At 45.4% G+C, this 23,129-nt stretch overlaps 6 protein-coding genes across 7 annotated transcripts; 4 read left to right on the top strand and 2 right to left on the bottom strand.

Moving 5' to 3' along the window:
* Positions 1-4,130: 4,130 nt before the first annotated feature.
* Positions 4,131-5,837, top strand: LOC128303446 (galactose mutarotase). 2 transcript variants are annotated; one of them, XM_053040409.1, is made up of 3 exons: positions 4,131-5,024; positions 5,102-5,436; positions 5,575-5,837. In XM_053040409.1, exons 1-3 carry the CDS (start codon positions 4,299-4,301, stop codon positions 5,753-5,755), a joined length of 1,242 nt encoding a protein of 413 aa, XP_052896369.1. In that variant the 5' UTR covers positions 4,131-4,298; the 3' UTR covers positions 5,756-5,837. The 2 variants fall into 2 exon arrangements, with proteins under 2 accessions (XP_052896369.1, XP_052896361.1); XM_053040401.1 differs by having other exon boundaries at positions 4,149-5,024; positions 5,102-5,437; positions 5,498-5,837.
* Positions 5,838-6,026: 189 nt separating this feature from the next.
* LOC128298402 (uncharacterized) lies at positions 6,027-7,453 on the bottom strand. Its single transcript, XM_053034152.1, has 2 exons — positions 7,085-7,453; positions 6,027-7,016 (listed from the first exon to the last, which is right to left on the bottom strand). The coding sequence occupies exons 1-2, from the start codon at positions 7,451-7,453 to the stop codon at positions 6,180-6,182; spliced, it is 1,206 nt and encodes a 401-aa protein (XP_052890112.1). The 3' UTR covers positions 6,027-6,179.
* A 930-nt stretch (positions 7,454-8,383) lies between these two features.
* On the top strand, positions 8,384-9,224 carry LOC128298404 (glutathione S-transferase 1-1-like). Its single transcript, XM_053034155.1, has 2 exons — positions 8,384-8,552; positions 8,636-9,224. The coding sequence occupies exons 1-2, from the start codon at positions 8,418-8,420 to the stop codon at positions 9,143-9,145; spliced, it is 645 nt and encodes a 214-aa protein (XP_052890115.1). The 5' UTR covers positions 8,384-8,417; the 3' UTR covers positions 9,146-9,224.
* Positions 9,225-10,570: 1,346 nt separating this feature from the next.
* LOC128298403 (glutathione S-transferase 1-1-like) lies at positions 10,571-11,392 on the top strand. Its single transcript, XM_053034154.1, has 2 exons — positions 10,571-10,753; positions 10,837-11,392. The coding sequence occupies exons 1-2, from the start codon at positions 10,619-10,621 to the stop codon at positions 11,344-11,346; spliced, it is 645 nt and encodes a 214-aa protein (XP_052890114.1). The 5' UTR covers positions 10,571-10,618; the 3' UTR covers positions 11,347-11,392.
* Positions 11,393-11,713: 321 nt separating this feature from the next.
* LOC128310865 (glutathione S-transferase 1-like) lies at positions 11,714-12,802 on the top strand. The gene is made up of 2 exons (XM_053047602.1): positions 11,714-11,869; positions 11,948-12,802. The coding sequence occupies exons 1-2, from the start codon at positions 11,729-11,731 to the stop codon at positions 12,686-12,688; spliced, it is 882 nt and encodes a 293-aa protein (XP_052903562.1). The 5' UTR covers positions 11,714-11,728; the 3' UTR covers positions 12,689-12,802.
* A 214-nt stretch (positions 12,803-13,016) lies between these two features.
* Positions 13,017-21,581, bottom strand: LOC128310436 (glutathione S-transferase D4-like). Its single transcript, XM_053047083.1, has 4 exons — positions 21,454-21,581; positions 20,771-20,874; positions 13,673-13,836; positions 13,017-13,589 (listed from the first exon to the last, which is right to left on the bottom strand). The coding sequence occupies exons 1-4, from the start codon at positions 21,579-21,581 to the stop codon at positions 13,086-13,088; spliced, it is 900 nt and encodes a 299-aa protein (XP_052903043.1). The 3' UTR covers positions 13,017-13,085.
* Positions 21,582-23,129: the final 1,548 nt, after the last annotated feature.

The raw sequence follows: 23,129 nt of genomic DNA, 5'->3' as shown, positions 1-23,129 counted from the left end.
CAAATGATGCGATTTGCTTGCATGCTAATGGAGCGACACGCTTTGCCGGAGGGAACAGCGCCACACGATTGACATCCAGGTCTGCCCTCGGTTTGGTCAGTACAGTTGCGATTAGTGTAGCTGGATTTAGCAAATACTGATCGTGACAGTAGTTGAGGTGAGTGACAAATAGCAATTTGGGGAGAATATTGTCACAGTTTGCGCATGAGATCCCATCCCGTCAGATGCGGATTTACCCTTTTCGGGGCCTCAAGCGGTAGTACCTAAGGGGGCCCCTGACCATCTCCCATAATATATGGAACGTAATATAATACATGCAAATGAGAATCTTGAAAATATGCTATAATACTTAACCTAACGTAGTTAAGGTCCAATTTTAATTGTTATGCCAATTTGTTTGATTTTTTTATTATTTTTCATCTTTTTCTGATTCCCGTTATTGTCTTCGTGTTCATGACTCTTAGTCATATTATGAGAGCTTATATTTTCTTATACACTTCACCTTCCTGTTGTCCTATCCTAATATTTATCTCTTTATTGTACATTAAGATTAGTTGTTATCTTTAGATTTATAAATTCGTACATCCTATATATGAAAATAAATAAAACAAATAGTAATAATAATAATGATGACAATATTTCGGAATTATTTTAATTGCAAACAATGACCGTGGATTGATCCGGATGGGATTTTGGAGCGGTCCTTTCACGTGAAGACCGGCACCGCTGGTACCGGTTCCGTTACCATCTGGCCATTCCAAAGATGGGCATAATCAAACATATTTTAACGAATGTTATAGTGAGGTATATAATGTTGTATACGACAATCGGGGTTGCCTGTCCCTGGACCCGAAGGAGTGAGTGCCGCTCCTACGGGACGACGATTGGTATCCTAGTGCATTAGGTTAGGGAGAGTGTTATAATAAAGATAAATTTTTAACATTGTACATGATGCAATCTAATATTACCCATTCTATTTTATATACATCTTTGTTAGTTTAAGCTCCTCTAGCACATTTTTCTTAAGCTTTGGAGTATGAAAGGAATTATTTATGCGTTTACGCAAGTTTCTGATAAAAAAATCCTTCCTCCAGTAATCCTCACCAATTAAAACGTATCCCTTTGGTATTCCAACCATACTGTTCGTTCGTGGTCGTTCAGACATAGATGTACACTACTTAACAAGTTTATTGTATAAATCAACACCATCTAATTTTTTACTAACAAGCCAAATGCAAACTTTATCATTTCTATCATATATGTTGATATTTGAGTGCACAGTTGAAACGAACAAAAAAAAACTTTTCAAAAAATAAAACTGAAATGTAATGCTTTCTGGAAGCACGTCTCGGGACCCCGTTAAGGTCGAGGCCACCCGCGGTCGCGCAGATAGGAAAATCCGCCGCTGCATCCCGTACCCGTTTCGTTGGGAGACGTTTTTAACTGACACACTCCAGATGGGTTAGCTCCGCCAATATTTGCATTGTGCGTTAGCGTTTAATCGTGGAAATCAATGCTACACGAGCTAATTGATCGAATGAACGAATAAACCCATTGAGCAGGCAGCACTCTGTTCCTAACCGGGCATCCATCGATCGGTCCCCTCTTTACATTACGATCGAGGGCTTCCGTCGTATTACCTCTCATCGTTCCGCCGCTGATAAGTGGGCAGCTTCTTATGCAACATGCATTGCCACCATCCGATAGCTGTAATCACGCTCAACACCTCCGTGCCGGCAACAGTTTCCTCCTATCCTCCATCCTCCCCTCATTTCAATCTGTACTACTACCACGTACGATTGGGGTTTCCGTTCGTCGCTCAATGATGAGTTCGTGGTTTTTGTTTTGTTTTGTTTCCCAACTTCATATTTACCCTACACAAACAGTTGAAGCTCGAGTATGTGCTTTTTTGCACTTTGTCGCTAAAAGAAAACTTTGTTTTCTTCAATGATTATTTTCGTTCATTGACAATTTCCCTGTGAAACATGCGCTCCAGTGTCGATCGGTATCTGATCAACGGTCGCAAGGTATGGCCCAACCATTAAAAGTTCCGAAAAGTTTCGTTCGTTTGTTATACCGGGCGTAAGGTGTAAACTGAATTTGCATACCACCGAGCATCCCTACCTGAATTTCCTGTTCACTGCATTAATGCGCTTGTTTGTCGATTGATCGTATTGGTTTTGTTTGTTGCGTCTGTTGACCAAAGCAAACCCGCCACAATGGCATGAAGGCATTTTTGCGTAATATCCACATTGGGCAATTTGTTTTCAAAGGTTCACAACCTTAACCGTTCAAGGCATGTTGTGTGTGTGTGGTTTTTTTTATAATGATATTTTATTTCAACAAAAAAAACTCATAGCTAAGGGTAGATTTTGGGGCGCTTTACCCCTCAAAGCCTTCCTTCTTGTTGGGTGTTGTTTTTGCCATTTTGCTATTTTGCCGAGCGCAGTAATTGTTCGATAATTGCTTCCGGGTGCAGATTTTACCGTGACGTAGCCCGTTTGACCGTCGGAAGGAACAACAAAAAACGAACCTTCACCTAACAGGCCAACCGGTGCCAGCTCCAGCAGTTTACAGTGTGCAAGAGTAAAAAACGAAACATAAGTTATCCGGTTTGTGGTGTGCGATGCGTTCATCATTTTGTGGAGCGCAAATTACGCATTGCACTTTACGGCCAATCCGCGCGATTGTTTATGCACTTGGGCACGTGATTGCTTATGTTGCGCTACCAGCATCCAGCGTGTTTACTTTGAGGTTGCCCGCTGTTTGCTTCCGTTTTAGCAGATCAATGTTTACACATGGCAATGGGGAGTGCTGTCTAGTTTGGCGTGTTTACATGCGCCAAGAAGCATGTAACTGAAGTGAAAATCGCCGTGCACTTCTGCCATGTATACAAGCTATCAACTTAGATGGATACAATGTACGGTATGGACTGTATTAGTATTTCAGATGATACGACATGCCACCTACCTACCCATTCATAACTTAAATCTCAATTGAACCTATCTGTGAACATATCCTGCCTAGTTGTTAGTGATGATCTTTAAGTACAGTGATGTTAATGTTTTATTTCAATTATTCTTCTTGACTAATCATTCTGTTTCAAGACGATCAAGCCGTTTTACTAGTTGATTGATTTTTGCTATTTTATGAAAGATTTATACTATTTTTTATTTTATACTTCATGGAAGTTTATAGTAATATAGGATTTTTATATTGTCTGTTGCTGTAAGATTTCTTTTATGTGCTGTATTCTAGTTTTAATTTAAATATTAGATAATACTGCGAATGTTGCTATCCTAGATATTGGTGTATTGATAGCGACACCGGTCTTTACAATACAGGGCCGATCCAAAATCTTATCCGAACCAATCGCCCCTAGCGCAAGGACTCTGACTATCCGGCTACGTGACAAAATAAATCTACTAAGCCGGAAATGACAGGGTTAACCATGATCTAGTAGGTAGGTCGTATAACCATGACCTAAGTAGAGGTAGGTCGTTACGCCAAGAAGCAAAATACCGTTGATCATCCTCACTTCGATTTAAGATGTTTTGGATAATTAAGAATAGAGCGCCAATTTTTATCTCAAACGATTCGAAAAAGAACATTAGTTAGTTACAGACCTTATCAGACATAAAAATAGGCAAAACAATTTCTCTAATCGAAGACATTCGAAAAGCAATTAATTTATTAATGCAATAGAGCATATATTTAAATATTCTTGCGTTGTTTTTAAATGTCGATACGATTATTCAGAAAACGCTGCATATTCGGCCAGAAGGGCTTTAACCCTTGTGGTTAACCACATGACAAAACAGATCCAACGATACAACAAATCAAGATGCTCTAATTAATTCCCCTCCGTGTTGCACACAAGCACACACTTTGTTACTCGATCTTCTTACAATGGAGCAGATGATCACAACATCAGAGCAGAGAGTGCGTGTGTGTATGTGCCCGTATTGGATGATTGTGATAACAGAAATTTTCTTTGCGTGCAGCCCAGTGTCTGTAGCCACACACACATGCACGGTCGGTGGCAGCATCGATTGTGCGACACAAAACAAACGCAAATAAAAACAACGCTCAGCAGGCTGCGAAGTATCATTTCCACTTGTCACTTGTTGAACGGTTTGTGCAAATTTCCTTACTTTTATCAACAATTATTTGCTGTCTTTAAATTTCAGTGTGATAAAACCAACCAGGCAAGTTTTGGTGCAGCAGCAAAAATCAACACTCACGGTACTTGGGAAAGCTATTTACACTCTTCTTCGCTTCAAAACGCTGATAACGCAATGAGTGCCACGGAAGATTTAACCGGGTCGTCTCCAGATAACAGCCAACTTTCGGGCGCATCGGTCACGATCAAATCAATAGACAGTGTGGCTGAACAGCGCGGATCGCAAACGGAAAGCTACGAAATGGTCGATACGGGCCGAAGCGAACCAGTAACGCTGACCGTGGATGGTTTCGGTACGGTAAAGCACCCCAAAACGGGTGCTACCGAGACGGTGAAACGGTTTACTTGGCGGAACACTAACGGTATGTCGGTGCAGGTTATATCATACGGGGCCATTATCACGGTAATGAAGGTCCCAGATCGCAACGGCCGTGTAGACGATGTGGTGCTCGGTTTCGACGACGTACAAGGTTATCAGACGCCCAACAATCCTTACTTTGGAGCAACCATCGGGCGCATTGCGAACCGTATTGGCGGTGGCAAGTTTACGCTCAACGGGCAAGAATTCCAGGTGACGAAGAACTTTGAAAACCGGCACCAATTGCATGGTGGGAAGGTTGGGTTCGATAAGTACAACTGGGATGCGTTTGTCGACGGGACTGTGGTGACGCTTACTCACACGTCCCCGGATGGCGACGAAGGATACCCTGGCGCGGTAATGGTAAGCGTTCGGTACGAACTAAAGGGGGACAATCGATTCGAAGCCCTTTTCAAGGCAGTGTCGACAAAACCCACACCGATTAATCTAACCAACCACTCGTACTTTAACTTGGCGGGTCATGTAAGTGTAAGGGCTCTAGCCCATTTCCTATATTAAATTATCGTTACAGTGTGAATCTAAATTGTCTTTTCCAACAGTCAACAGGCCATGAGGAAATCTATCGCCATGTTGTTAGCATCAACGCAGATAAGATTACCGATACCGATGGCGATTCCATACCGAGTGGTAAATTCATCTGCGTCGGTGGCACACCTTATGATTTGCGCATAGCGCGCGAACTTGGCCCAGCTATGGCGAAAACCGTCGGTGAAGGATTCGATGATAACTTCTGCATCACCAAAGGTACAGAGCAGGGCCGAACTTTTACCGCCCGTGTTATCCATCCGCACAGTGGGCGAGTGCTGGAGATGTACACCGACCAGCCGGGTGTGCAATTTTACACCAGCAACTTTATGCCGGATCCAAACAAAAATGTAATGTCAGATACGTACTAGCAAAAGATGATTTTATAGAGAATCCTTCCTTTTTAACAGATTCGCCCAAAAAAGGCTAATGCTCCGGAATACTATGACGTAACTCGCCTCGAACCGGTCATACCTGAAGGTGTGACCGATCCTCCGATTCAAGGTAAAGGTGGAGCGAAATACTGCAAGCATGGTGCATTCTGTTTGGAAACACAAAATTTTCCCGATGCAATCAACCATGCCAACTTCCCATCGGCCGTACTAAACCCTGGGGCACTGTACGTGCATGAGGTAGTATACAAGTTCGACGTCCTTCGTGACCAATAGCTACCAACAAAATCTATACAATGTTGGATTTCGACACGAAACGGTTCTGTGAGAATCCTACATGTGAAGAAATAAAATGTGTTTGCCTAATTTACTTCATTTTGTTTATTTTACCATGATGATGACGCATTTACAGTGTTGTCGAATTTTATGCACTTGGTACCTCTCTGCGCAATGCAATTTTCTATGATCAAGGGATTTGATACGAACGTAATCTCAGCGCCGTCACTCTGGTCGATCACTTCTAGGGACGCGTTATGGTAAATTTCATACTCCCTCGTGCGAGTCTAATTCTACGATACTGTAATTTCTCCAATTTGACGTTCCAATACAGAGGAGTATAATAATATTATACTTTCAAATATTATAATATTATTATTATACTGTATCTGTATATTGTCACATAAAATATTACGTACAACCGCTAACATGCATCGTCGACATCGATTTCTCCTGATTCCTTCCATTCATTTGCCTCGCTTTTCGACGGCAAACGAAAACGGAACTCTTCCTTGAAGTGATCATACACATGCTCGCCTAAATTGATCATATCGACCGCCAGGCTCTTCTCATCGGTTTTCCATTGGCGTTCGGTAGATCCGGCAAACAGCTCCATTCGAAGCAGCGTCACCATCGTCGGGTTGAGGTATCGTTTAATGTTGTTAAATAGTTGAGCCTTAGTAAGCTGCGGACCCTTTTCCATAACCACCTTGGACGGTCCAGCCGCAGCAGGAACAATCGTAGGCTGTGGTTCCGGACGATTCGCGAGATCTTCCACTAGCTTCTTGAGTTCCGCCAGTTCGTGCATGTTCTGATCCATTTTTTCCAATAATACTGGATCGAGGACGGGCACCGTAACGGGTGTGGAAATTGGCAGCACGACGCTTTCAACGGTGGAAGAGTTCGGAATGTCATGTTGATCGTTCACAGAAGACGATGATTCTTCCGGCTCATCTATGCATTGTATTTCGTCATGAATGTAAACATCCAAATCGCCGTCATCAGCAAACGTTGGTTCACCATTTTCGTCGCTAATGATCGTTGCTTTGGTTTTATGGTGCATCGAACTCACTTTCTTATTCAACAGTTGGAGAAGACGCTCCTTTCCTTTCGGCTCGGATGTTTTAATCCGTATCACTTCACACGGTGTGCCGGATTTGTTGCGAATCATCGTTTCCGAATTTAGTATTTTTATTTTCTTCATCGGGGGCTCTGCAATTTTATTTCTTCGCACTGTATGCTGCATTTGTATTTGCTCAATCTAAAGAGAATGTAAGAGTAATTAAAGTACAAAAACAAATGATTTTTCAAATTTACTCATCTTCTTACTTTTATGGTAGTTTTCTCCGAAGATGTTCCTTCTAATGGCCCATCTTCGAGCGATTGGTTATCGTATTCTACCCCCGTTTCCACATTCAATATAGTGCCGTCCGGTTTCGGCATCAACCGAGGAATAGCCAGTTTCGTCAGGCGATCACACAGTTCATTCATGAACATTTTACGCTCAAAGTGTTCCTGACACACGACCTTGTTGCAAACTTTGTCTTTCGGTAGAGCCAGAAATTCTTTACGGTTAGCGTTCTTTACCCATATCTGCATCCGTTCCGGATCACGAATGGGGAACCGAAAGTAGTGCAACTCCTTCCGTATGGAAGTTGCATTTCCACATTCACGAAACGTACATCGACATCCACCCATGCTTGGACAATCAGGGCAAAATGTGTTACATTAAAAAACAGATCGGTATAGGACCTGATATGAGCGTTAAAATAGTTTTGCACAGAACCACCCCCGCAGCGTTGTAGGGATTTATTTACGATGATTTGTTTACAACAACGCCAGAAAACCGTTGACATTGGTTTGACAGGCCATCCGCACAGGGTGCCTCGTGGTTGTCAAAATTGATTATTTCAAAAAAAGGGAGAAATACTGAAATATTTCAAAACATTGAAATATTTGTTACACGGTTCGCACCACGTGTTTAACAAATATCAAACGTTTTTATTCAGACATGGTAAGTTATTTTAACAAGTATTTTTTTAAACAGTTGCTCGAAAACTTTGTTTTAGTATAGATGCATTTTCATCATGTTTACAATTTGGAGTATTTTGTTTTGAATCCTAAAAAAGTGATAACGAATAAAATCAATACAAATAAAAATTTGATAATTGATATAAACCAACATTTTACTAACATAAATCAGATTGTATGCAAAGGATGAGTTCCTAAGAAACCTCTGTAATGTGATTAATTTTATAATAATGTCAATATCTTTGAAGGACACCGATTCTCACGTGATGGGAAAAGAACGGGTGAATGCATTTGCAATTCGTTGAGAATAATTCCTTGATATATTGTCACTCCCACGGGTACATTTCGATCATATCGCTCGCATCATATTTTCTAAATATGGACCATGGCATGGATGTCATCCCACGAAGCATAGTTTAAACCACCATAACTGAAAAGAATGATTATGATATCTCACCGGCGGTATAGGCAATACCAGTTGATGACGCAACCAAACGATAGCGCTGATAACGGTTAAACAATGCTGATAACAATCAATTTGTAGCCAACGCTCAAGTGGCACTGTCATTCCGATACTACCACAAGTTATGAGGTACTTTCCGTGTGCTGCGGTCGCAAACGTCTTCACGGTATGGATTTCTATCATCTTCCCATGTCGGTTCCGTGCCAGTCCGTTCGTTTAACAGCAAAAGCCCTCGGCCTTCATTTGAATCTGAAGGAGCTTGATCTAATGAGGGGGGAGCATCTGAAGCCAGAATTCCTGAAGGTGCGTATGCAACTGTTCTAATCAGCCGAGCCGAGTACCGAAAAATTGGTGTCGTAACTTGCTACCATTGATCTTCCCCACAGATTAACCCGCATCACGTCATCCCAACGCTTGTCGACAATGACTTTGTACTGTGGGAATCGAGAGCGATCATGACGTACCTGTGCGAAAAGTATGGCAAAAACGATGCCCTCTATCCGAAAGATCCGAAAAAACGCGCGTTGGTAAACCAGCGCCTGTACTTTGACATGGGAACACTGTATCAGCGGTTCTCGAAGGCTTTATACCCGGTCATGATGGAGGGAAAAGAGCTAAGTGCAGAAGATGCGGTGAAGCTGGAGGAAGCACTCGAGTTTTTGGAAATTTTCCTCGACAAGACAGCATTCGCAGCGGGTGATAAGCTAACGGTGGCAGATTTGAGCCTACTGGCGAGCATCACAACGATCCATGTGGCTTGCGAGTATGACTTTAGCAAGTACACAAACATTCAACGCTGGTACGCACAGCTGAAGGAATCCGTCGCGGGATACCATGAAATTTGCTTCGAAAGTGCCACTCTGTCCCGAGCAACATTCAACGCGAACAAGAAATAATCGTTACGTACTGAGTTGTATAGTTGTGGCACAATAAAATCCAGTGAATCGAGAATAAATGCGTCCCAGTGCAACCAAGTCTCACACACGTTACCAACCGTACAGTGCGCTCATTCGTCCATTTCATTCTACCCCCGTTTCCACATTCAATATAGTGCCGTCCGGTTTCGGCATCAACCGAGGTATTGCCAGTTTCGTCAGGCGATCACACAGTTCATTCATGAACATTTTACGCTCAAAGTGTTCCTGACACACGACCTTGTTGCAAACTTTGTCTTTCGGTAGAGCCAGAAATTCTTTACGGTTAGCGTTCTTTACCCATATCTGCATCCGTTCCGGATCACGAATGGGGAACCGAAAGTAGTGCAACTCCTTCCGTATGGAAGTTGCATTTTCACATTCACGAAACGTACATCGACATCCACCCATGCTTGGACAATCAGGGCAAAATGTGTTACATTAAAAAACAGATCGGTATAGGGCGTAATATGAGCGTTAAAATAGTTTTGCACAGAACCACCCCCGCAGCGTTGTAGGGATTTATTTACGATGATTTGTTTACAACAACGCCAGAAAACCGTTGACATTGGTTTGACAGGCCATCCGCACAGGGTGCCTCGTGGTTGTCAAAATTGATTATTTAAAAAAAAGGGAGAAATACTGAAATATTTCAAAACATTGAAATATTTGTTGCACGGTTCGCACCACGTGTTTAACAAATATCAAACGTTTTTATTCAGACATGGTAAGTTATTTTAACGAGTATTTTTTTTAAACAGTTGCTCGAAAACTTTGTTTTAGTATAGATGCGTTTTCACCATGTTTACAATTTGGAGTATTTTGTTTTGAATCTTAAAAAAGTAATAAAGGAAAAAGCGATAAAAATAAATGCATAAATGATAACTTTCTCGATCTTGAACCCAGCAGAGTTTGTATTGCTTGGGTTTGTAGAGCTGCCGAATTACAAACATAACACTACAAACCAACATTTTACTAACATAAATCAGATAGTATGCAAAGGATGAGTTTCTAAGAAACCATTGTAATTTTCCATATAAAACTGATAATGTCACTATCTTTGAAGGACACCGACTCTCACGTGATGGGAAAAGAACGGGTTAATGCATTTGCAATGCGTTGAGAATAATTTCTTAATATATTGTCACTGATATATGTACCCGTGGGGGGTACATTTCGATCATATCGCTCGCATCACATTTTCTAAATATGGACCATGGCGTGATGTCATCCCACGAAGCACAGTTTAAACCACTATAACTGCAAGGAATGATTATGCTACCCTACCGGCGGTATAGGCAATACTAGTTGATGACGCAACCAAACGATAGCGCTGATAACGGTTGGATTCATAAAATAAATTTGTAGCCAACGCTCAAGTGGCACTGTCATTCCGTTGCTGCCACAAGTGATTAGGTACTTTCCGTGTGCTGCGGTCGCAAACGTCTTCACGGTATGGATTTCTATCATCTTCCGTTGTCGGCTCCGTGCCAGTCCGTTCGTTTAACAGCAAAAGCCCTCGGTCTTCATTTGAATCTGAAGGAACTTGATCTAATGAGCGGGGAGCATCTGAAGCCAGAATTCCTGAAGGTGTGTATCCAGCTGTTCTAATCAGGCGAGCCGAGTACCGAAAAATTGGTGTCGTAACTTGCTTCCATTGATCTTCCCCACAGATTAACCCGCAACACGTCATCCCAACGCTTGTCGACAATGACTTTGTGCTGTGGGAATCGAGAGCGATCTTGACGTACCTGTGCGAAAAGTATGGCAAAAACGATGCCCTCTATCCGAAAGATCCGAAAAAGCGCGCGTTGGTAAACCAGCGCCTGTACTTTGACATGGGAACACTGTACCAGCGGTTCTCGAAGGCCTTCTACCCGGTCATGATGGAGGGAAAAGAGCTAAATTCGGAAGATGTTGTGAAGCTGGAGGAAGCACTCGAGTTTTTGGAAATTTTCCTCGACAAGACAGCATTCGCAGCGGGTGATAAGCTAACGGTGGCAGATTTGAGCCTACTGGCGAGCATCACAACGATCCATGTGGCTTGCGAGTATGACTTTAGCAAGTACGCAAACATTCAACGCTGGTACGCACAGCTGAAGGAATCCGTCGCGGGATACCATGACATTTGCTTCGAAGGTGCCACCCTGTTCCGAGCAACATTTAACGCGGACAAGAAATAATCGTTACGTACTGACGTATAGTTGTGGCACAATAAAATCCGGAGAATCGAGAATAAATGCGTCCCAGTGCAACCAAGTCTCACACACGCTACCATCCGAACAGTGCGCTCATTCGTCCACTTCATGAGTCGGACACCAACGACAACAAAGAATAATACCACCACTAGATGGTTTGCTTACTGCCTGTGTCCACGGCCCGGGCCCCGAGCAGTCGGTTGATAAACGTACCGTGCCCGATTACGCACGATTAGATAAGATGGCCGAACGAAAGATGACAAACGCGAGAGATGGTTCACCATTGCGCCTTGCGCGGGTCCCCGCCGGTGGGAACTTTATCAGTTGTTGCCACAGCGTACCTGAAAGCGAAAGCCAATCCACGACTATGCCACTCGATCTGTACTACAACATAATATCGCCTCCGTGTCGGGTGGTGCTGTTGTTTGCGAAATGGTTGAAATTGGAGCTGAACCTCATCGAGCTGGATGTGCTGAAGCGGGAGCACTGCAAGCCGGAGTTTCTGAAGGTAACATCATCCTTGAAGGCGAATTTCGGGGCAAAGCGTAGTAATGTGGATGACTGTTTTTTTGTTGTTGCTTGCTAGCTAAACCCACAACACTACATTCCCACCCTGGTCGATGGTGACGTTGTGGTGTGGGAATCGAGCGCTATCCTTATCTATCTGGCGGAAAAATACGGCACGGACGAGACTCTCTACCCGAAGGACATTGCACTGCGCGCCAAGGTAAACCAGCGGCTGTTCTACGACATTGGGACGCTGATGCGCAGCGTTACCACGTACTACCATCCCATCCTGATGGGGGGCGAAGGCAAGCTGGAGGACTTCAAGAAGATACAGGATGCGGTTGGCGTGCTGGACAGTTTCCTGCGCGGCAGCCACTGGACGGCCGGGGACCATATAACGGTGGCCGATTTTGCCATCGCCGTCACGGTAGCCGCACTGGATGGTTTGCTGAACTTCGACTTCACCGTCTACCCGAATGTGCACCGCTGGTATGAGCGGTGCAAGCGCGAACTCGTAGGCTACACCGAGATCACGAAGGAAGCTACCCAGAAGACGCAAACCTTCCTGGAGCGATTTCGTGCTATGCGAGCCGGCGAACAGGAGCAACTGTGCAATGAGCAGCAACCACAGAGCAGAGTGCAACAGCAGCCGAAGGATGACCAGCGTAATAATGCGCAACAAAACCAACACTACACCGAGCTGCAGACGCCACCGAAGCCACGCGCACGTGAGTGTCCGAAAGCTGTTGCGCCAATTGCCACCCCGCCGGTGGATGAAGCAAAATCGGATGAGTCGTCACAAATGTCTACGGGAGATTAGGGTCCCGCTGGGTGCCTCTCATCCAGCGTCTGGGAAGCGGAGTAGCGCGATAAACATTGTTCGACTTTCGGCTTCTGTGCCGCGTAAGCGTGAAGTCAATAAATGTGCCCAAGCGTGCCAACGCTTATCGCTTGACGATGGCGGTGGACCGTGGCGCAGAGAAGCGAAGTAGTTCTGTACATTGTTATGCTGTCCCCTGCGTATCTTATCAACCTATCGTGCACGTTTGACCATCGCGATGCAAGTCACTGTGCCTTGTGTCAAGCGTCATAAACACCTACGGCAACCATTGCCGGACGAATATAAAGGACACACTGTATACACCTACATATCGAGATAGCTTTATTCAAAAATCGATCACTCGATAAACGGATTCGCGATCTCGTTCATTCGAGGTTTAGTTGTTCTTTGGCGCTAGCAGAGCTTCGAGATCAGCCTTGGCCTGAGCACGCATCGTCTCCAGGTCCGGAATATGCGTTCCCATCGTGTTGAACCAGCGCATGACGTTCGGATAGGGCGTCAGATCATACGTTATCGTATCCAGCGAGCAAACGCTCACAAAGATGGGGAAATCGGCAATCGTCAACTTTTGTCCCGCGACGTACGGTGCATCGGTGAGATACATCTCCACAACCTCCAGCGCACGCTTAACCTTCGCCAGGTTCTCCTCCGGAATCGGGTTTTGCCTCGTGTGCTGATTCAACGCTTGTAGCGAGCTGCCCTGGAACGATCCGCTATCGAAGAACAGACGCTGGTGGACAACCGAACGCTCAGCGTGATCCTTCGGATAGAGACTATCGTCCAGCCCGTACTTCTCCGCCAGATAGATCAGGATGGCGTACGACTCGTAAACCACATGCCCATTGTCCACCAGTGTAGGAATGGTGTGCTGCGGATTAACCTAGGTGCGACACGTACACGTACCACATGCGCTTTACTTGCACTGCGTTGCTTGATTGACCGATTGGCCGTTGGCGTACGTACCTTCTTCAGCGCCTCGAAATCCGTCGGATCGTATATGCTCGTCACCTTGTGATTCACCTCCAGGCCCATATGTTTGAGCAGAAACGCCACCGGTTGGCAGGGTGCTGAACGGATATGGTAGTACAGATCCATCTGGTGTTTTCGGTCACTGCTAGCAAACGGCACTGTGTGTGAGGAAGCCGAATTGAACCGTACCAAACGCACCATTTCCGCGCATCGTTATCTTACCGAGCGAACACATCCTATCAGTAGACTGCAGGGGTTTTTGGGGATGATTTGTTTTCATCTGCATGGTTTTGATTACACTTTAATAATTAATGAAGCTAATGATTTCAATCGGGCAATCTGATCATATTTCAAATTTGGTGCAACGGCACGACTATTTCAATTCCAAGTAATTTTCTCCGTATTAAAAACTAGGTCTCGATGCGAGCCCTGCCGTGTGACTGGTTTTTTATTGAACAATTTTCCTTCTTTCTCTCTACCTCTTTCGACGCGATATGAGGGAGCAATTGTGTTGCTGATCATCTTCTTTATCAACAACAACAACCCCAAGCGGTTTGCGGTCTAGGTCTGCCATTTCGGATTATTGTTTGACTTCCTGCGTACCATGGTTGATTTGATTTATTATTTTAGCGTCCGCCCCAAGACTAAAAACAAACTATCTAAAAAGCTATATTACGATATGCTTAACTTCTAAAGAGCAGGACAACAATGGACTAAATGGACTAAAGTAGGATATTAAATAACAAACTTTACAAAGTAGATTCATATTCGATTCATCATAAAAATGCAGAAGGTATGGCATAATATGGCAAGTGAAAGGATAGAGGGAAAAGACGATTGAGGTGAAGATTATGAAGAAAAGGAAGAGCTTTGACCAGCGACAGAGGAAACAGTGGAGGATCAATCCCCTTGGAGGCCCAGGGCGGAATTATAGTTGGGGCCTCTAATTTTAAAAACGATACAGGAGGGAAGGGGAACATTGAGGGGACTTGAAATGAGACAAGGCAAAAAGCGCAGTTAGAAGGGGCCTACTCCGCCTACCGTTTGATCCGCCGCTGGGCCGCCCCTAATCATCTTCTTCAAATAGTCCGCCAGGGCCATCACCATCTTCGAATACAATATCGGAACCGGCTATATCACCACCAACTCCAGTTACCACTGTATCTGAACTCTTCAAAATGGAGCTACATTCATACGTGCGCCAGCTTAGAGAAGCTGCACGTGGTGGAATTTACAACTAAAGCATCTAAGGAACACTTTGCCATTGCATTGACTGTGCTTCCGGGATATTTGTCATGCAACACTCAGTTATACTACTTCGATCTTAACTTAACTTTACAAAACATTCAAGCACCAGTAGTTGGTGGTGGACATAATCGATATTGTCTGTCCTGCAGCGAGTATTTATCACTCGCAATCTCCTAACTCGGATGTTCAGTCATACATATGAACGCATGTCTTTTCGCGATGAGCTGCGCCTTTGTCTCCTTTCACGTATACCAGGTATTGACCAGTGCTGGAACAACGCACCGACTGCAGGTGAGATAGGTCATGTGTGTTTGAGACGATATCACCGGTAGCACGGAATATACACGGGAGATTGTGCTGCAACATCGTGCTACAGGATCCTTAAGGTCAGTGTATGAGACCAACCAGATGATGCGTCCACTACAGTACCCGATCCTGTTTCCACGGGGTGAAGCCGGTTGGACTCATGTTATGTTTAAGATACGTTGCCGAGGAAGACAGCCGAGACCATCGAGCACGGGGACAAACACAGATAGTGGTGCGTCATCAATGAGAATGATCTCCAGATGGAGCCGAATGCAGAGGAAAATTCATCCAATCAAATTACTCCATGTAAATATGCCGCATATATATTGCATATCCTGGCGGGAGATCGCTTATTCTCTGATGCATTGTAAGGGGTAATCACCTGTCATACATTTTGCAATACAGAATGAGCAAGTTACTAAGTTGTGAATTTCGATTTTTTTGTTTATTTATTATTTATTATTATTACAATCCACGTTTAACATTGTGTATCCCATTAAACAAACAACGCAGATTTTATATAATAATAATAATTTGTGTTATGCACAGTCGGTTAGATTTGCATAGCTTTTAGCATTTGAAAACTAAAATGCTAGGTCAAGTTTTTGTGTTGAAAGACTACCTCCATGATCATTCGCTCACGTCGATGTTTTAGGCGATTAACAAAAATTAACGGTTGATTTCTGTGGTGAGCTTCTACTTACTGAACTATTTCAACAATTGATTATGTTTTAAGCATTCTTTGATCCACTAGGTGCAGAGCCACGAGAGTTGACAAAATACTGACAAATTTTCCCAATGATCAAATCAACTGGTCAACTGTGAAAACCACTATCACATAGCCGCGCAAATAATTGTTTTCAGATTTACGATACCAGGAGAGCATGTTTTTCAAGTGGTGACATCTTCTTTCCCCCTCTTCCCCCTTCTCCCTTCATCGCTCACTTCTCGGCGCTTCCCGATAATAGTTGCAAATCCCAAGTGCAAGTGAGATGGGCGAAATGGGAAGTATCCCTTATCTCTCTCGCTCAAACTTTCCATTGACTGGTACGAAATTCCATACAAAACCAGCTGTTTTCAGATTTCCCATACCAGGAGAGTATGTTTTTCAAAGACCAAGAGGTGACACCTGATACCAGCCGAGCAAGATGGCGGCAAGATGACGGTAGATGGCGCGCAACTTCGTATGCAATTCCATACGAAATTCCATACAAAACCAGCTGTTTTCAGATTTCCGATACCAGGAGAGCATGTTTTTCAAGAGGTGACACCTGGTACCAGTCGAGCAAGATGACGGAAGATGGCGCGCAGCTTCTTATGCAATTCCATGCCTTTTAGCCGTCGATTAGCCGTCATCTACCCCCCTTGTGTCACCTCCCCCTCGTGTCACCACCCCCTCGTGACAACATCCCCCACGTGTCACCTCCCACCACCCACGTGTCACCACTTAACTCCCACGGGACACCACTTACCTCCCACAGGTCACCACACACCTCCCACGGGTCACCAAACACCTCTAACGGGTCACCACCCACCTCCAACGGGACACCACCCACCTCCCACGGGTCACAACCCACCTCCCACGGGTCACCACCCACCTCCCACGGGTCACCACCCACCTCCCACGTGTCCACCCACCTCCCACGGGTCACCACCCACCTCTCACGGGTCACCACCCACCTCTCACGGGTCACCACCTACCTCCCACGGGTCACTACCTACCTCCCACGGGACATCACCCACCTCCCACGGGTCACAACCCACCTCCCACGGGTCACCACCCACCTCCTACGGGTCACCACCCACCTCCCACGGGTCTCCACTCACCTCCCACGGGTCACCACCTCCCACGAGTCACCATTGTCCTCCATCTTGTCCGCCATCTTGGCCGCCATCTTGTCCGCCATCTTGTCCGCCATCTTGTCCGCCATCTTGTCCTCCATCTTGTCCGCCATCTTGTCCGCCATCTTGGCCGCCATCTTGGCCGCCATCTTGTCCGCCATCTTGTCCGCCATCTTGTCCGCCATCTTGTCTGCCATCTTGTCCGCCATCTTGTCCGCCATCTTGGCCGCCATCTTGTCCGCCATCTTGTCCGCCATCTTGTCCGCCATTTTATGTCCGCCATCTTGGCCGCCATCTTATCCGCCATCTTGTCCGCCATCTTGTCCGCCATCTTGTTCGCCATCTTGTCCGCCATCTTGTCCGCCATCTTGGCCGCCATCTTGGCCGCCATCTTGTCCGCCATCTTGTCCGCCATCTTGTCCGCCATCTAAGCCGTCATCTTGTCCGCCATCTTGGCCGCCATCTTGGCCGCCATCTTGTCCGCCATCTTGTCCGCCATCTTGTCCGCCATCTAAGCCGTCATCTTGTCCGCCATCTTGGCCGCCATCTTGTGTCCGCCATCTTGGCCGCCATCTTGTCCGCCATCTTGTCCGCCATCTTGGCCGCCATCTTGTCCGCCATCTTGGCCGCCATCTTGTTCGCCATCTTGTTCGCCATCTTGTTCGCCATCTTGTCCGCCATCTTGTCCGCCATCTTGGCCGCCATCTTGTCCGCCATCTTGGCCGCCATCTTGTCCGCCATCTTGTCCGCCATCTTGTCCGCCATCTTGTCCATCATCTTGTCCGTCATCTAAAGCGCCATCTTGTTCGCCATTTTGTGTCCACCATCTTGTCCGCCATCTTGTCCGCCATCTTGTCCGCCATCTTGTCCGCCATCTTGTCCGCCATCTTGTCCGCCATCTTGTCCGCCATCTTGGCCGCCATCTTGTCCGCCATCTTGTCCGCCATCTTGTGTCCGCCATCTTGTCCGTCATCTTGTCCGCCATCTTGGCCGCCATCTTGTCCGCCATCTTGGCCGCCATCTTTTGTCCACCATCTTGTCCGCCATCTTGGCCGCCATCTTGGCCGCCATCTTGTCCGCCATCTTGTCCGCCATCTTGTCCGCCATCTTGTCCGCCATCTTGTCCGCCATCTTGGCCGCCATCTTGTCCGCCATCTTGTCCGCCATCTTGTGTCCGCCATCTTGTCCGTCATCTTGTCCGCCATCTTGGCCGCCATCTTGTCCGCCATCTTGGCCGCCATCTTTTGTCCACCATCTTGTCCGCCATCTTGGCCGCCATCTTTTGTCCGCCATCTTGTCCGCCATCTTGTCCGCCATCTTGTCCGCCATCTTGTCCGCCATCTTGTTCGCCATCTTGTCCGCCATCTTGGCCGCCATCTTGGCCGCCATCTTGGCCGCCATCTTTTCCGCCATCTTGTCCACCATCTTGTCCGCCATCTTGTGTCCGCCATCTTGTGTCCGCCATCTTGTCCGTCATCTTGTCCGCCATCTTGGCCGCCATCTTGTCCGCCATCTTGGCCGCCATCTTTTGTCCACCATCTTGTCCGCCATCTTGGCCGCCATCTTTTGTCCGCCATCTTGTCCGCCATCTTGTCCGCCATTTTGTGTCGGTAATCTTGTCCGCCATCTTGGCCGCCATCTTGTCCGCCATCTTGTCCGCCATCTTGGCCGCCATCTTTTGTCCGCCATCTTGTCCGCCATCTTGGCCGCCATCTTTTGTCCGCCATCTTGTCCGCCATCTTGGCCGCCATCTTGTCCGCCATTTTGTCTGCCATCTTGTGTCCGCCATCTTGTCCGTCATCTTGTCCGCCATCTTGGCCGCCATCTTGTCCGCCATCTTGGCCGCCATCTTTTGTCCACCATCTTGTCCGCCATCTTGGCCGCCATCTTTTGTCCGCCATCTTGTCCGCCATCTTGTCCGCCATCTTGTCCGCCATCTTGTCCGCCATCTTGTTCGCCATCTTGTCCGCCATCTTGGCCGCCATCTTGGCCGCCATCTTGGCCGCCATCTTTTCCGCCATCTTGTCCACCATCTTGGCCGCCATCTTGTCCGCCATCTTGTCCGCCATCTTGTCCGCCATCTTGTCCGCCATCTTGTCCGCCATCTTGTCCGCCATCTTGTCCGCCATCTTGTCCGTCATCTTGTCCGCCATCTTGTCCGCCATCTTGTCCGCCATCTTGTCCGTCATCTAAAGCGCCATCTTGTTCGCCATTTTGTGTCCACCATCTTGTCCGCCATCTTGTCCGCCATCTTGTCCGTCATCTTGTCCGCCATCTTGTCCGCCATCTTGGCCGCCATCTTGTCCGCCATCTTGGCCGCCATCTTGGCCGCCATCTTGGCCGTCATCTTGGCCGCCATCTTGTCCGCCATCTTGGCCGCCAGCTTGGTGGGGAAGGGGGGGGAGGGGGATGGAATATGTCACCTCTTGAAAAACATGCTCTCCTGGTATCGGAAATCTGAAAACAGCTGGTTTGTATGAAAAGTTAGTGTATAAACATTGCATACCTTACGGCGCATTGCATTGCAAGCTGATTGCATACCTTCCGGCGCAGCACCAGGTGCTACCTCTTCCGTGGATGCTCTCCTGGTATTATACATTCGGAAACTGGTAGTTTTCGAATAAATTTTTCACGACCAACGGGAAAGTTAGTGTTTAAACATTGCATAACTTTCGGCGGTTTTTGAGTAAAATTGCTGCAAAATTTTACTCGACCAACGGGAAAGTTAGTGTTTAAAAATTGCATACCTTTCGGCGGTTTTCGACCAAAATTGCTGTACTAGGTGCTACCTCTTCCGTGGATGCTATCCTGGTATCGGAAATCGGAAAACTGCTGGTTTTGTATGGAATTTCGTACCAGCCGACGGAAAGTTTGAGCGAGATGAAGGATGCTTTCCGTTTCATCCATCTTCCTTACACTAGCGATCGCTCTCACGGGTTTGATAGTATGCAATGCAATAGTGATGGGCAAATTTATTCTACACTGCAGGTGTCACCTCTTGAAAAACATGCTTTCCTGGTTTCGCAAATCACAACATGAGCGAAACAGGTGTCTAAGAAATTTCTCTGATTGTTACCGAAGAAGTAAACCGATTGAAAACTGTACCTTGGGCGAAAAATCGTAGAACGCGTTGGAATAATCAGGAATCGTAAATGTACGTAAATCGTAGAAAATGTGATCCAAGTAGTGGCGTTATCGTTCTCCTTAGCGCACACAAACGTTTATACTACTGTGTCCGAAAAATAAAGTGACTTTCCGTTTTTTTTCTAAATGGTTTTTTTATTAAACCAAATTAAGGTCATTCCATTCGAAGTAATCCCCTTCCGATGCAATGCACCTCTTCCACCTCTGCTGCCACTCCTCGAAGCTGGTGGAAAACGCGGATGCAGGGATGGTCTTTAGTTCCGCCGTCGCTGCGGCTTCTATCTCGTCGATAGTGTCAAAACGGTGTCCCCGAAGCGGCCGTTTTAGCTTGTTTGAAAGCCAGAAGTTGGCTGGTGCCAAATCTGGTGAATACGGCGGTTTCGGAACAATATAAGTGCCAATTGTTGTGAAAAACTCCCTCAAAATGATGGCCGTCTGGGAGGGCGCATTATCATGGTGCAAAAACCAACTGTTGTTTTTCCACAAATCCGACCGCTTTCCGCCGGCCGGAAATCCCAACACTTTCCGAAAGGTCTCGTATCGTCAACCGACGATTGTTGACCACCAAATCCTTGATTTGGACGACGTCGGTCGAGGTGGATGGTCTTACCGGACGGTTCTCGTCTTCGACCTTCTCACGGCCATTCTTGAAATCACTGTACCATTTGTACACATTTTTCTTCGACATAGAATCTTCCCAAAAGGCTTTTTGTAACATTCGCAATGTTTCCGCAGCGTTAATTTCATTGCGCAAACAAAATTTGATACAGGTGCGCTGTTCCACAAACTTAACAACTTGGTCATTATGGACAAAAACACATGGCGCAGCTCCGAAAACAAATTGTCACTACTAGCCGGGTTGATGCTGTGACTTGAAACTTGGCAGATCTGTCAAAAACATACATATTGACAAACGAAAAATAAAAACAAGGGGCTTCTTTAGGTGCACGAAATTTGACATCTAGTGTCACCTTACTTTTCGGACACAGTAGTATATAGACTAGCTTACTAGGCCTATTTACAGGGCTACGCAACAGAACTCTGAGATGTACGCAAGGGAGCTTTCTTTCTGAGACTTTGCTGGTGTTGTTAAATCATGTTTGAAGTACACCTCCCTAACACCGATAATACCGTAGCAAATTTATAGGCCCCCCTTTTAAAAATTCCGCCCTGGGCCTCCAAGGGGATTGATCCTCCACTGGGACCGAGTAGAATATCTCATCCAGCGTACCTACAATAATGTATATAGCGCTACCGGATCGTATGTGATCCATTTCTTGAGGTTTAATGTGATTCCTAATTTATTGGCAACCAATATGGCACCTTGACTGGGTGGTGAAACGATACTAAAGTAGCAATCCATCACTGCAGATGTGTCTAGAAAATTTTCTAGCAAAACACTGTGACGGAGATAAGGTTCTAATGAGATTATATAACTATGCAATGCACAACAAATTACTATCAAAGATTTTTACGGAACAACGCGCATGCGATGGAAAATTAGTCTCGATAAATTGTGTAAATAGTTTACGTTTTCCCTTACGTGCATTACCGATTCGAATGTAATTACAGTATGCATTTGTTCGATATACATTTCCTCCGGGTAAAGTATGTTTTCAGTATCATAGAGTTCATTCATACAGAACGACCTGCGGACGTGGATTATGCAGCGTGTGTTAGAAAAACTTTCGTTTCGATCGACGACTAATAGATCTTGCTTTCTAAAAGGGCTTATTAAACTTATTTCTCTACCAAAGTCGATCAGTCAAAGCTTGGTAGCTATAACTTTTGGTTTTCAGACCCGTCATAAAGAACCGTCATAAATGTAATAATAACACATTTCCATTTACCAATACTTTGTTTAATTGTTGCAAGCATAATGAAGGAATGTTATCATAACCTGATAGTACTGTTGCTAAAACCACAAACCGCCAACGTCACAATAATTATAATAAATATATTTCCGTACGTTTGGTTATATAATAGTGGGGTGGAAGTGTGAGCATTGAAATACAGTCATGAATAAAATAAAATTAAATTAAGACTACAGAATGAGCGTTGGAATGCCTTGCAGGCGAAGTGTATTAGCGTATTTGTAAGGGTGCTGTCGTGGTGAATTGTGTGTTTGTTTTTTTCTACTTTTATCTAATCTAACTAACCTATAATCCATGCATAATACTATACAACTACAACTATATAACTAGGCTGCTTATCAGCGGAGATGGAGAAGCCGCGTATCGGACTTAAAATGTAGAGCTAGCTAAACTTGTAACTTTCTTAAGTGATTTAACACCAGCTTGTGTGTATATATCGGCGTTTCTGGTATATAAGTAATTTGTTGAGCAAAACATGGAGAGTCTTCGAACATGAATCACATACTGGTCTCGCATAGAGCACCGTTGGCATAAAGATTTGAATCGAGACCTTCGACAAATCAGTGGCGACACTTCAGGAGCGAATGTCCTCTCGTCAAGAGTTGGTCTACATGGTTTCAAAATAGCATTTTATTATCAATGGTGATTCTCGTGTATTTCACCAAGGAAGACCAAGAGACACTTGTACCATCGACAGGAAACCCAGTTCTCATGGGTGGAACAAGTGATCTAATCAAACGATGAGAGAATACAATTGTTTGGGTCTTTGCTGAATTTATTTTTATTTTGCAGTCTGTCGCTTATTTGAGCAGTAGGCTGAGACATCCTACTTATGAGTTCTACAAACCTCCTATCCCTCATTATTATGACAGTGTCATCTGCGAACAGTAACAACCTGCCATCGCAGGGGAGCGCTGATATATCTGTAGTATATGTATCTGTAGAGTATAGAGCATAGGTGCCAGCAGACTTCCTTGAAGAACGCTTACTGGGATAGCGCATGTGTCTGACAGGGCAGAACTCAAAGCCACCTTGAA

The sequence above is a fragment of the Anopheles moucheti genome, chromosome 2, assembly GCF_943734755.1.
Source record: "Anopheles moucheti chromosome 2, idAnoMoucSN_F20_07, whole genome shotgun sequence".
Taxonomy (NCBI): Eukaryota; Metazoa; Arthropoda; class Insecta; order Diptera; family Culicidae; genus Anopheles; species Anopheles moucheti.
The sequence above is the reverse complement of the archived record's forward strand: the minus strand, read 5'-3'. Positions and strand labels throughout refer to the sequence as shown.

Bases quoted from the DNA above. Each gene is read 5' to 3' on its own strand.
- LOC128303446 (XM_053040401.1), top strand. From the start codon at position 4,299: ATGAGTGCCACGGAAGATTTAACCGGGTCGTCTCCAGATAACAGCCAA. The intron at 5,025-5,101 runs GTAAGTGTAAGG...CTTTTCCAACAG, and splicing joins ACTTTAACTTGGCGGGTCAT to TCAACAGGCCATGAGGAAAT. The intron at 5,438-5,497 runs GTAATGTCAGAT...CCTTTTTAACAG, and splicing joins TGCCGGATCCAAACAAAAAT to ATTCGCCCAAAAAAGGCTAA.
- LOC128298402 (XM_053034152.1), bottom strand. From the start codon at position 7,453: ATGGGTGGATGTCGATGTACGTTTCGTGAATGTGGAAATGCAACTTCC. The intron at 7,017-7,084 runs GTAAGAAGATGA...CATTCTCTTTAG, and splicing joins CGGAGAAAACTACCATAAAA to ATTGAGCAAATACAAATGCA.
- LOC128298404 (XM_053034155.1), top strand. From the start codon at position 8,418: ATGGATTTCTATCATCTTCCCATGTCGGTTCCGTGCCAGTCCGTTCGT. The intron at 8,553-8,635 runs GTGCGTATGCAA...TCTTCCCCACAG, and splicing joins TGAAGCCAGAATTCCTGAAG to ATTAACCCGCATCACGTCAT.
- LOC128298403 (XM_053034154.1), top strand. From the start codon at position 10,619: ATGGATTTCTATCATCTTCCGTTGTCGGCTCCGTGCCAGTCCGTTCGT. The intron at 10,754-10,836 runs GTGTGTATCCAG...TCTTCCCCACAG, and splicing joins TGAAGCCAGAATTCCTGAAG to ATTAACCCGCAACACGTCAT.
- LOC128310865 (XM_053047602.1), top strand. From the start codon at position 11,729: ATGCCACTCGATCTGTACTACAACATAATATCGCCTCCGTGTCGGGTG. The intron at 11,870-11,947 runs GTAACATCATCC...GTTGCTTGCTAG, and splicing joins GCAAGCCGGAGTTTCTGAAG to CTAAACCCACAACACTACAT.
- LOC128310436 (XM_053047083.1), bottom strand. From the start codon at position 21,581: ATGGATTGCTACTTTAGTATCGTTTCACCACCCAGTCAAGGTGCCATA. The intron at 13,837-20,770 runs GTCGGTTGACGA...CCTCACACACAG, and splicing joins GGATTTGGTGGTCAACAATC to TGCCGTTTGCTAGCAGTGAC. The intron at 13,590-13,672 runs GTACGTACGCCA...TGTCGCACCTAG, and splicing joins ATTTCGAGGCGCTGAAGAAG to GTTAATCCGCAGCACACCAT.